This window comes from Pempheris klunzingeri, chromosome 9 (genome assembly GCF_042242105.1).
Source record: "Pempheris klunzingeri isolate RE-2024b chromosome 9, fPemKlu1.hap1, whole genome shotgun sequence".
NCBI classification, from domain to species: domain Eukaryota; kingdom Metazoa; phylum Chordata; class Actinopteri; order Acropomatiformes; family Pempheridae; genus Pempheris; species Pempheris klunzingeri.
Window position 1 is genome coordinate 22,342,935 of NC_092020.1, and position 12,448 is coordinate 22,355,382.

A 12,448-nucleotide genomic window follows, 5' to 3' on the forward strand; every position below is an offset into this window, starting at 1 on the left:
TAAATCCTCCTCAGTTACCAGTTAATTTTCTATCGAGCAATTAATTGACTTATCGTGTCGGCTCTGTTTCTTGTGCAAAAATCTTAATTTGTAAAGTAATTAGTGACTAAAGCTGTCAAATTATTGTAGTGACGAAGAAAGAACATTTCCTTCTGAAAAGAAGAGTAAACATAGAAAAAGTAACTCAAATTTATACTTGTATACAGTACATAAATACAACCAACCTAGTGACGAACAGTATCTGTCTTTAAGGACATGACTGCATAGGCATAGGATATATGCTTAGACTTATTTTGTGATGTAGAGACAGTTGTTTAAACATATTCACCATGTAGTGATTTCCTACATTTCCCAGAATGCTTTTTAAAACCTCAGCGGAGCAGGGGAGAAGGTGCATGAAGCTTTTAATCAAAAGTGGATGTATGGGTGCAGAGTTTGAATACTGGAGCATGTTTAAGATGATGGTCTCATGGCCGCAATGCATTCTGGTCTATCTTTCTCTTATGCTTATGCTCCTTATGCAGAAAATGGCAGCTCTGGAAAAGAGTGTTTGCTAATTTTTTTTTTCTCTTTGTTTTTTTCCCACATAATTGTTTTCTGCTATTAGACTTCATCAACGACTCAGTGAATATTTGGATGTAATTTCCCAAAAGAAAAACATGACACAAAACAACAATTTCAGTCCAGAAATGTAATTTAGGGTTTTGTCTTTAAAGATAAAGGTGGGAATGAAACTGTTCCCAAAAAGATTTGATGCTTTTTTCCTACAAACAGATCAAATTTTCCAGCTGACAAGAAAGTCTCACCGTAACGCGCACTTAACAGCTGTTCAGGAGCTTTCAGCTGTTTTTCCTCAACAGATATGGCGGGATACTAATAAGAGTTATTATTTGAGAGTAAATATCCAGATAAAACAGATGCTTCATGCACACACGGTGCACGTAACCAAACCAAATTCAACTCTTTTGTAAGCACGGTTTATTGGCACACATAATGGTAAAGCATACATACCAGACATCAGATATGACACTGAACACCTCTGCTATATAATGTACAAATGGTGTCTAATAATACTAGGCTCAAACATATTTAGAAATGTGTTAGCTTCCTTACAAATGCACAAATAAATACCCATAAGATCCAATTGTATAAAGACATCGGCTGTTGTCTTCTTGCCCATTTTCAAAGAAAAGTCCAACAAAAGAGATCAGGGATATAATATCAATTCAATTTAAGATTAAAGAACAATTGCGAACACAAATACAGGGATCTCAAACCATTTCTGTGGGGTGGGTGGGATTGTATCTGTGTGCTGTTTTTAAAATGTAAAATCGTTTTCTTCTTATGTCACAGAATATACAAGAAATATGATTATGTGACCGTGTGGCTGTTTGTTAACTTTGTGGCTTTGGTTCTGCACTAGCTAAAGAGGACGGAGAAACATTTGAGAGTTTGAGGCCAACCGGCTTCCATCCAAACCACCCTACAGAAATCTGAACCTCCTGTACAAAACAAAACAGCTGCCATATCCAAACTGGTCTCAGTGGCTGATTTACAGTGGACAAAATAGATTCCACCTCTATTTACAGAGCTACAAACCTTGTAACAGTGTTCCCAAACTGATGAACCCAAAAGGAAAAATCAGATTGATGTGTTTTTAAAAAGTACATATATCAAACAAAATAAAAATCCTATAAAATCATGCAGGAAAAGGCTTCAGTATCAGTTTGGGAGTAGGTCGTTAAAGGGAAAGAAGTCAAATTTTTTGAGGAGGGAAAAAAAAAAAAATCAACATTAATGCATCAATGCGTGTCGGCAAAGTTCACATACTGATCGGCAAAATTACAACGTGATTGCAAAGGATTCTGAGAGAAGCAAAATACCAATAGACTACGAACACAATCAAACTGGTTTGCATGGAATCACAATCTGTGACGACCGCAGTAAAGTGGAAAAACAATCCTAGGACACGATTTTCCCTCGTTTGAAAGGAGTCCATAGCGGTAGAGAACTTTTATTTCCTCTCAATTGGAAATGGAAATAAACTGCAGAAACAAACCAACAGCCAACTGAATTTCCAATAAAAATGCAATTGCCTCAAACAATGTTTCATTTGTTGCCAATGTGGTTGGATGCTTCCATTGGCTGTTAAAAAAACACCTCGCCCTCTCCGCGTTGAGCTTGCCATCTTTTTCAGACATTTTGTTTGTTATTTTTCTTCTTCTTCTTCCCCCCCCCCCACTGTCTACTGTCAGCATGATGACTTGTGACCTGCAGGTCAACCAATCACAACTGTAGTATTCCACTAGACGAGAGGTTTGTATCTGAGGGTCCCACAAGGAGAATTTGATCCGCAATTTTCCACTGAAAAAAAATGCTGACGTCTTTCTATTTTTACATTACAGTTGCATACGGCTCGTATGCATTTGTTGTCTTTGACATATGGATATTGCTGTGCAATGCTGCCAGTTCTCAGTGTTCTCCAAGATGTTACAGTGATTCAGAGAAGAAGAAAATGTCCAGAGCGGACATATTTTGGCTGGACTTGCCAGTGGTGAGTTTGGAGATGGGGGTTCTGATTCAGTACAATGTTATGAGGAGTAGAAGCACTGCCCTCAGGGGAAGGGGAGAGGTTAGAAAGTCCAGTCCACGTGGAGTCAAAGATCTGTCGTTTTCTTCTTCTTCTTTTGTTTTACTGTGAGGGCTGGGGCGCCGTGCTCTCGGGCTTGCTGTCCTGGGCGGCAGGCGGTTTGCTGCTCCAGGGGGCGTTGTTGCCCAGAGCCGGGGAGCTGTTGAAGTCGTCCTCATCGTCCAGGCCGTTGGTGGCGTCGTACTGCGTGTTCTCCAGACGAGTGATCAGACGCTCATCCTCGTCGCCGAACTCGCCACCCATCAGGGTTGGCTCGCCCACCACCATCACGTCCTGGAGAGAGACAGGGAGAGCAAATTTACAAACGGAAAAGAAAGGAAATTACGAATGTTCTTGTTTGCGGAGGCTAACTTTTTACAAAGATCAAGTTCAAGCACAAGTTCCTTGTTTTGTTACGCTCATAGTTGTGTTACTAAAAGGCACGCTTTTACACTCACTGGATATTGGCATTAACATACAATACCATTGTTGTGTATCATGTTTTTTGCGAGATCATCTTAAATTTATAGTTTATCCAATTAGATTTTGAATGGATTTCTCAAAAAACAAAAATGTATCCTTACTAAAAAAAAATGCAAACAATATCTTTTGTGTTACACAGTGCTCTCTACCATTTAGCCCTAAAAATCCTCTCAGTTGGCTTTTAAAATGTGTTCAGTTTTATCTTATTGCTAGCCAGACTACATGAAGGAAACAGACACATTCTTAAAAGTAAATACATACATGTTTTCTTCTTGTTGAATTTGTTTGCTTCTTTCTATACTAAACCCTTTTTACTTTACCTTGCCAGTTTTATATAAAGTTTTCAACTCAGTTTTAAAACTGGTATACAAACATAATCAATTTGTACACAGACATCTGTAATGTTTTTTTTTTAGTTTTGTGCACGATCGTCCACATTTAGCCTCGGGGTGATTTAAAATTAACATGCTGAATTGAGTGGGAAATCACCAGAGAAGACATTAATGCATATGTGTTTACAGTTGCTGATGTTTGTGTGCGTGTTAACCAAGTTCTCTGTTCCCCAACTGAACGAGGAACACCCAAACCCCCCCGCGATGGGAAGCGAGTATTTGCCTGCTTCACCACAGACCCCCTGCTTGCGACGGAATAACAGTAGGAGTTTGTGTGTGTGTTTAGGACAGACGCTGATGTATCCAGTGAACCCATCCATAAGGTGCAAATGAAACTTTCCCGAACACAAAGCGGATTCTCTCAGTGCTCTGTACCCGCCCCAATCAATACTCATCATGTAAGACATATTTCAGAGAGGTGGCCCTCTCATAGCAGGTCAAGAAAGGGAAGGACAGAGATTTATCCATTATCCACCACTATCTGTGACCATCGCGATGTGAAGGAATCCTAATGATTCTTCAGAAGGGGATGTTACGGTGTCTGCTTGTTTTATCCCATCTTTCAGGGCAAATTCTTCAAGCACTTCATGAGCAAAGTGAATCTGATTTTGTTCTGGAATAATCACTGGGGTGTGATTTGTGAATTCAAACGTCGATCCATGAACTCTGAATCAGATCAATCATCAGAATTTTATTGGTGTGTGCTGAGTAAGTGAATCTCATCTTCCTTTGACTGGCTAAGCGTCTCCCTGCTGGCGAGCCCCAGCGCCACCCACTGTAACCTGGGAAGAAGCTGTACAGTTAAATGGAGCGCACGCTTCACTGGCCATGTGTGTCAACGCTGCCTGGCTTGGGAGATCTCGCTCTTCTCAGCCATCTCCTACGCAAGACACACACACACACACACACACACACACACACAAACAGAGCGCAGACAAACATGCAGTGACACACAAACCCAGATTATCTTACTGTACAATCACACTTTAGCACACAATCAGTGCTTGAATGTAAACTCAGATTAACCCTCTGTATTGTACACAACACACACACACACACACACACACACACACACACACGCGCAAGCAATCACACACTAACCAAGACCTGCGCAAAAAAATCCAACAGAGATAAACAAACAGGCACAGAACAAACACACATCCAGCACGTAGACATACAAACAAAACTAGAAAACTTAAAGCACACTTCACCCCCCCCCCACCCAAAACTCAACACACACACTTGGATGAAGAGCACGGATGAGGAGAGACAGTTTATTTATCCAAGCCATACCCGAAACCCCCCTAGACCACTTCTACACCCCACTATGCCTTAATCAGGCTAATTAATTTAGGTGAGCTTTTCAACTAAATGACAATATCCACACTGATTTGTCAATTTGCATAGCTAATTAAGTCATTAGCTAAAAAGGTGCTGATTGCCAACAAGCCTTGCATTCACCATCTGTTCCTGTGAGGAGGCCTGTCAACCTACCTCTGGCCAATTTTGGGCCAAAAAAAAAAAAAAAAAAACCCTCAGATGATAACAGCTGGTGGCTAGTCTGAGACTGGGGAGTGCTAATTGTGAGCTAATTAATACTGTCTACTCATCTCGTTAAGAGTTAGCTTTAGCACTTGCTAAGCGGAGAGGCTTTGAATGGGGTGACGCAGCGATGAGCACCTCCCTGTTCCCTTCATTCACCGAGGAGAGTCATTAGCATATTTCTGCAAGGATTAGCAGCGAGTAGCTTGGACATATTTACTCGTCAGGCCCCCAAGACAACAAGTGGGAATTTGAAGAAGACATGTAGCAAGGACAACAAAAACTGTTTGAAATAGACAATACATTTTAAAAAAATGATTCTAACAAAGTTTAGATGCACACAAGTTTCTTTCTGTAGTCAAATTTAGAAAAAGGCAGACAGAATTTACAGTTTAAATATTGTTCTCTACTTATTTTACTGCTCTGATTTTGTCTTCATGCCAACATCATAAAAAACTTTAGAGGGCAAAACTGGTGATATTCTACATTTTTCTCATTGTCAATAAATCCCGTGAACAAACTGGGCCTGTTCGTAGTTTTTAGCTAATGTTACTCACACAGAAGTACATTGTGCATTTGTTGGGGACTATTTTCAGTGGTGAATTAATACACATTTGGGGCTCTGGTGAGTACTTCCTGCAGGAGGATGGTGTTTGCGTGGGATCAACTCAACATAAACTGCAGCTTCCCTGTTCGTATTAATGATGAAAGAACACGTCACCCAGTGCACCAGTGTGGCTCATTTATGTGTTTTTAAATAGTTTCTGACAACAATGGAGCTCTGTGGCACAAAGGAACAAGCCTTGGATATGCAGACAAGACTTGTTAGCCACACTAATTAATTGTTAGTGGGTTTTAATGATTTGGGTTCGATGATTTGTTGACAATAAGAAAAAAATATAGTATATTACCATGGTTTCATACCTCAGGCCTTCAAATAAAAACTCATAATGAAATGTTGTCACCACATGAAACCTGATTTGAGTCATAATATTTGTATTAAATTTCACTGAGCTTTTTTTTTTTTTTGCACATGCCACATGTGTACCACTCCTTCTTGGTTCAATGTAAACATAGTAAATGGAATCCTCAAATCACCTTCAATCCATAGTCTACCAATTTGATTTAGAGTGAAAGGATAGTTAATTACCGGCTTAGTCCATAATATTTCATTTACTTGCTTTAAATACACGGAGCGTGAAAATATGTGCAAAACCTGCTGTAAGAGTGCAGCTCGGTAAAAAGAACAACACGTGTTAAACACTAAATTCAGGCCACTAGAGGTCAGTGTTGCTCATTCTATGAGCGACCCCCCCCCCCTCCAGTCACCCCCACTACCCTCTCCACCCTTCCCACCCTCCTTCCCCCTACACCTCCTCTCCTCCAGCCGCTGGTAACCCCCCCCACCCCCTTCCCCTTCCCCTTGCGAGGGTCCACTCCTTATTGTCATTGGGCTCACGTAGGCTTGTGCTCAGCCACAAACGAACAACTTCTCAGACAAAGACAGCAGGCGCGCAACATATGTAACCAGCATGTAACCAGCCACGCTGCCAATCTTTAGGAGGCGTGTGAATGCACGGCATGAGTGGTATGGGTGATGTGTGTGAGAGTGAGGGGGGGGTTAGGTGGTGGTGGTGATGATGGTGTAGAGCGTGTGCATGTGATGGAGGAAGGGGCTGGGGGTGGACAGTGTATACAGATATCGGTGATAATGAGAGCTGGCACACAGCCAAACTGCCTTCTTGAGAGAAAACAATTGCACACCCTGTGTGTATATGTGTGCGTGATGCACATTATATATGTGTGAGACGGAGAGGAGGAGGATAAAGAAGAGAGCGAGGACAACAAATCTCGAAAAATGACGAGACAGCTAACCATGGGACAGAAAATAAAAGGGACAGTACAGTGTGTGTGTGTGTGTGTGTGTGTGTGTGTGTAGGAGTGTAGGTGAAAGAAACAGTGTTCCTTATTTAGACATACTGTAAAAATGTCAGGAATATTAAGTTTTTCAGGGAAATTGGAGAAACAAGTCCACTTTCTGTTAAAATGTGGAGCTTCTACAACTTCTACAATGTCTCCTAGAGAGTACATTTATATAGAATGCATGTTTTGAGTGAAAGAAATGTGATGGTGCTCTGATTACATTTTCAATTAACTTATTTGCTAAGTCTCAAAACATGCCCACTGACAATGTGCTGTATTTCTTTTTGTGACAACACCCACTCTTGCACCTAAGTTAGTTGGTATAAGCTCCTGCTTATAGCAACTAAAGCATGTTCAAACTTTTTTCTGTCAGGTTTGGGGCACAAAGCGCTCGATTGAAGGTTTAAAAAAGATTGTGTCTTCAAAAGAGACTGAAATTCCAATCTTTCTGTAACCTTCAAGCACCTTTGCTTATTAGGCCTAGCAACACACAGCAACACCTCATGCTTGTGTCCAGTGCTTAAGTCCTGTACACTTCATACATTACAGCTGCAGGGGTAAAATAATCAAGGCAGGAATTATGTTTTCTTTCAAAACATCAGAAAGAAAACTAATTAGTAGTATAGAAATGTCATTTTTGGGTGACAGGGTTGCTTTACTGTACACGCCGTGAGCACAGAAGAGCATCAGCACACTAAATTTCCCCTTAGGCAGAGTTAGTCCTGTGTTAGTCCTGTCCTATCAGCTGTATTCAAAAACACCAGTGTGCTGCACCAGCGTGGCTTCAGAATAGTAAAGTGGATCCAGTAGTGTAAATACAATACAGTATGTGTGTAATGAGCGGTGTACTGTATGGAATAGGTAAAAACAACTGGAGCCTCTGCAGACAACACACTCACAACAGCATAAAATCCTCGAGGGGAGCGCCGGGCTTGTGGTGTGATACTCAGCTGTTTAAGAGGCTATTTAACCTCTAACTGTGTCAAGTGGCTTGTTATGGAGACATGTAGCAAAATCAGACGTTCAAATCCTGAAACACCGTACGCACACGAGTCACAGGGCTGGATATTTTTAAACTTGACTTCATCCGGGTTACTTTTCCCGAATGATACTGTTAGAGCAATACAGACCAGTTGTGTGTTTTTGTTTCTTGGACTCACATAGTCCACTGCTGATTTGTTAAACTGTTCACTAAAGTAGTTTGTGGGTTAGTAGTTTGTTTTTTTCTAATTTCAGGGAGCTATGTGTTTCAGAATTGTCCTACAACTGAAGAAATGTGATGGGGTCTCCTACAGTGCAAAGATAATAAAATAATCCTTTAACTAATTGAAATATTCGCATTTTACTGTTCCATATCTACAGTATGTTTTAAAAATCTTTCCATCACTACAAGATTTGGATAAAAGTAAATTCTCTTTGTCACAAAAATAATTAATCAAACTTACAGACACAAAATACAACTAAAATTGTCATCGTTGCACATTTTTTATCCTGTTATAAGATGCATACTTTTGCGATGGGGTTAGCTATATGCTATCTGTGCAGCACATCAATTAAAATTAACTGTTCAAAATATATTATTAATGTGTTGCACTTACTGTTGCTGTTACAATAATTGTACATTGTTGAATAAAATTATCAGATATAATCTGACAATGAAAATATCAATATCAGACATTAGGTCTGATATTGATATTTTCATTGTCTGACATACAGTTTTTACTCTCATACATTAGTATTGGCTTCTAAAATCCCAATGGGCGAGCCCTAGTTCCAATGACCTGGTATCACCCACGTCTTCACTGCAGGCAACAAAACAGCATCGCTGGAGCAGCAGAGCGTACAGATCTGTCACTCTGACCACAGCAAATTCATCACAAACCGTTCACCAGGTGCTGCCGCTAAATGACCAGATGTCACAGGAAGTGGCTGCAGTTGAACTACATACGAAGCTTTTTCAGTTGCTTTATCGTAACCAGTATTTGTCCGGCGCTCTTTCACAGCCGCTCTCTCACAGCCGCTCTCTACATTCAGAGGGTTCTAGAAAATGCAGAGCATCTGAATGCAGGCAAACTCTGCTACCAGTCCTCTGGGCAGATGTGAGCTCAGCGCCATGGATGGTCAAGGGCATTTTCAACAGTGGTGGCTGAGAGACCCACCCACATTTTCCCATTTGGTCCTGTAATTCAAGCCCCCTTTTTTTTCCAAACCTCTAGGCTACAGACACTTGGTTGAGCAACGGGGTCAGTTGGGTCTTTTTTTAACATATACATACTGAAGTGCATTGAGTGTACTGTAGAAGAAAAGTAGGGAAGTAGCTACAGCAAAGGAACGCGCTTATTCACCTTTACTTGTTGTTTATACGCTGTTATTAGCTGTTCTTGGTGATTCTAATGTCGGTTGTGTCACTCTGTATGATATTTGATGTATTTTCTCTTTGTCTTTTGGAGTGAGGTGTTTACATACAAATCCCACGAGGTTTCTTTGTCACACTGCACAGGTATGAGTTTCTTTTCTACCCACTCCTCCTGGTGTTTTTTTTCTCCTTTATGCAAATACATTAAACCTAATAGCTGCAATACCATAAGGAATATCTTGTGCCTGTGTCTAACACTGCAAACATGCATGTGGGGTCAGAGAATAAAATAAAAGAGGTGGCAAACCGAGAGGAGCTGATGCTTACAGGTACCTGACTGGAGAGGCTGAAGTTGGTGGCTGGGCTGCGTTTCTTGCCTGCGGTGGTGCCCACGCTGCTGTTGGCGCTGCTGGCCGAGTTCTTCCGTTTCCTCCTCTTCGTGGTTGTCTGTCGGGCAGGCTCAGCTTTGGCGCGACCAGCAAAGAGAAACAGAGGACCAAAAACATAATGCATACTGACGGAGACAAGGTGTGGTGATGTGTGCTGAGCGTGTCTAAGGTCATACAGCAGAGGCTCGGACAGGCAACATAATATGTAGAGACAAAAAGGCGTGCACATATATTTAGATATGCTTACACTCACAAAATTGGATAAAATTCCTGGATACATGCATGCAAAGGGCACACACACACACACACACTCACTCACACACGCAAGAGCACATGTTACAGAGACAAGAGCAACTAGTCTACAATGATCCATGCTTTGTTTTCTTCAGAGGTGAAACCGCATGAGCGTTAACATCTCCCAAGACATGCACTAGTAAGAAAGAACCCCTTTCATTTGCATAAATGCTCAACAATGGACCCCGATGCTCAATGTAATGTAAATTTGTTAATGATTTCGGCACTGCACCGATTGCGATGTTCCTCATTGGCGTGAGCCAGATTATAACTGCTCTGCTGAGGCAGAAAGCACATTCATGGTTGTCTTACTGAAAATGCTGTTATACTGTAAACCACTCTTGTTGCATTATTATAGATTCGATCTGCTGAGCACGAGTGTGTTGTGGTTTTAATCATTACGTTTTAGCCAGCGCTTCAGTTTTCTGTCACATGCACTAATCTGGCACAACCTGCATTTGTTATATTACAGGTATTAGTGCATGCAGCTGAGCATCCATGGTGAACTTGCACACAAACATGTATTTCAGGTCATTCCAGTGAGCAGCAGAACGCCACTTCCTCATTCAACGTCAGACAATTGATAACTTAAGAGACGAGATACCTTTTTTGTGATTTGTGGGAAATATTTCCGTTTTGAAGTTCTGTGGATGTCCAGCTGAAACCGGAGCCAAAATGAGTTTTATTCTTTCATTAAGGTGACTGAATAATCTCTTAAACAATTTAAGACAGTATGAGACGAGAGATGACGACAGAGAAAAGGAAGGGAAATAATTGAACATTCAATGGCATACAGGTGCTACTTAACACGACTGGGGAACTTGGGCTTAGATGAGAGATGTTTTTCCAATTGTGAGCTAGATATAATTATTAAAGGTGCAATTAAATCACAACTGAAATCATTATTATTATAAAGATACAAAGTAATGACACAGGTTAAATAGAGATCTGGGTGTTTCTAGTATTTACAAACTAATTCATGTAGTGCATAATTTATGAATACATGATTTTGCAAATTCTGGCAACATTTGTAACAAAACATCATTCCTTTTAATCTCAAGAGAGACAAGATAACAAAGCTGTGATCTTCAAACAGATGCCTGAAAATGAAATACATTTTTTTGAGGTTCTTACTAATCACACCAAGGGAGATGCTTTCATATTCAGTTACAACAACCAGCGACTCATGACACAAACAAAACTGAAAGTGTAAATCAGACATAAAACAATAAGTGGGATTTTTACCAGAATCTTTTCTCTTTTGATTCCTGACTTTGACAGACGTGTGTGCAAAAAAAAGCGGGCCTATTGTCAGAGACAATCATTTCTGTTATCCGACCGGTTTCCTTCGATGCTAAACTGGTGACGCACTAAATTCACTTCCATTTCCACCAAAAGGACTTATCAGAGCATAAATGCGCCTGCGGCTTCCTTCCTGGCGAAATCCCAACCAGTTTCCAAGCTAGAGAAGAATCGCAGGAAAAGGGGAATAACGTGCCACTAATAAGGAAAACCGCAATCCCAGCTAAACTGCAAAGTCCAGGCAAACTTCATGTCAAAATATAGACAGATGACATGACATGACCCTGAAAAAAAAGGTCTTTTTAAATTGTAAAACACAGTGAGGGGAGGCCTGAATGAAAGGCAGCATTAGTTTCATTAGATTTCATATTTCAAAAGGTTACCATCAAGCAACTTGTGGATCCAAAACTAGCACAAATCAAACTCAAGCTGCATATTGTATCATACATTACACATTACGCTGTTACTCATAAAGACACTCATGCTATACAGTACATAATATCACCCATATAGGGTTTCATATCAAACTGTGTTCCCCTTCTATGTGTGCAATTAACCATCAATACGAGAGCCTTTTTCTCCTTCAGACTTTACATTCATAAAATGCTTTCCATGTATTTTTTTCTCTCTGTTTGTCTTTTCTTTGAAGAACGTCGTTGACTCGACACTGGGGAGCCGCTGGCCGGGGAGCTGGATCTACTAGTCTGATTACACCCGGCACTCTTAATTAAAGTTACACAGGTCTGAGTCAAAGGCTTTTTGACTGGTGTTGGTTTTTAAAGACATCTCGTCACGCCTCGCTTAGCATTGCTGTAATTTGCAGCCACTCCGATGTGTCCAAAAAACTCAGCTTATTCTTTCTCTCCAGCTTAAGACCGCACAGCCAATTTAAGCCTGGTACTTTTCAGAAACCACCCTTAAAACATCAATCATAGAAAGCTGAGAGGCCCGTTAAGATTGGCGAGGTTGAGATTCAGGAGGCAGCCCTGAATTCTGATTAATTTCACATACCTGACAGGCAAAACATATTTAAAGGATTAACACATATAATGGCAAATTTGGAAACATAAATGATGCAATAAAAACACACTGAGAGAAAAATATTCATATTCCTAAAAAGTGAGTGATAGTGCAGAAT

At 40.6% G+C, this 12,448-nt stretch overlaps 1 protein-coding gene across 2 annotated transcripts in view; it reads right to left on the reverse strand.

Annotated features, from left to right (window-relative positions):
• Positions 1-981: 981 nt before the first annotated feature.
• ldb2a (LIM domain binding 2a) overlaps positions 982-12,448 on the reverse strand; it is an 86,381-nt gene continuing 74,914 nt past the window's right edge. Inside the window, exons 7-9 of one of the 2 annotated variants that reach the window (XM_070836552.1) lie at positions 10,613-10,666; positions 9,659-9,789; positions 982-2,923 (exon numbers count right to left, since the gene is read on the reverse strand). In XM_070836552.1, coding sequence (XP_070692653.1) covers positions 2,693-2,923; positions 9,659-9,789; positions 10,613-10,666 — 416 coding nt within the window. In that variant the 3' untranslated portion in view covers positions 982-2,692. Of the gene's footprint in view, positions 2,924-9,652; positions 9,790-10,612; positions 10,667-12,448 lie in introns of both variants that reach the window. The other variant, XM_070836551.1, reaches the window with a different exon arrangement.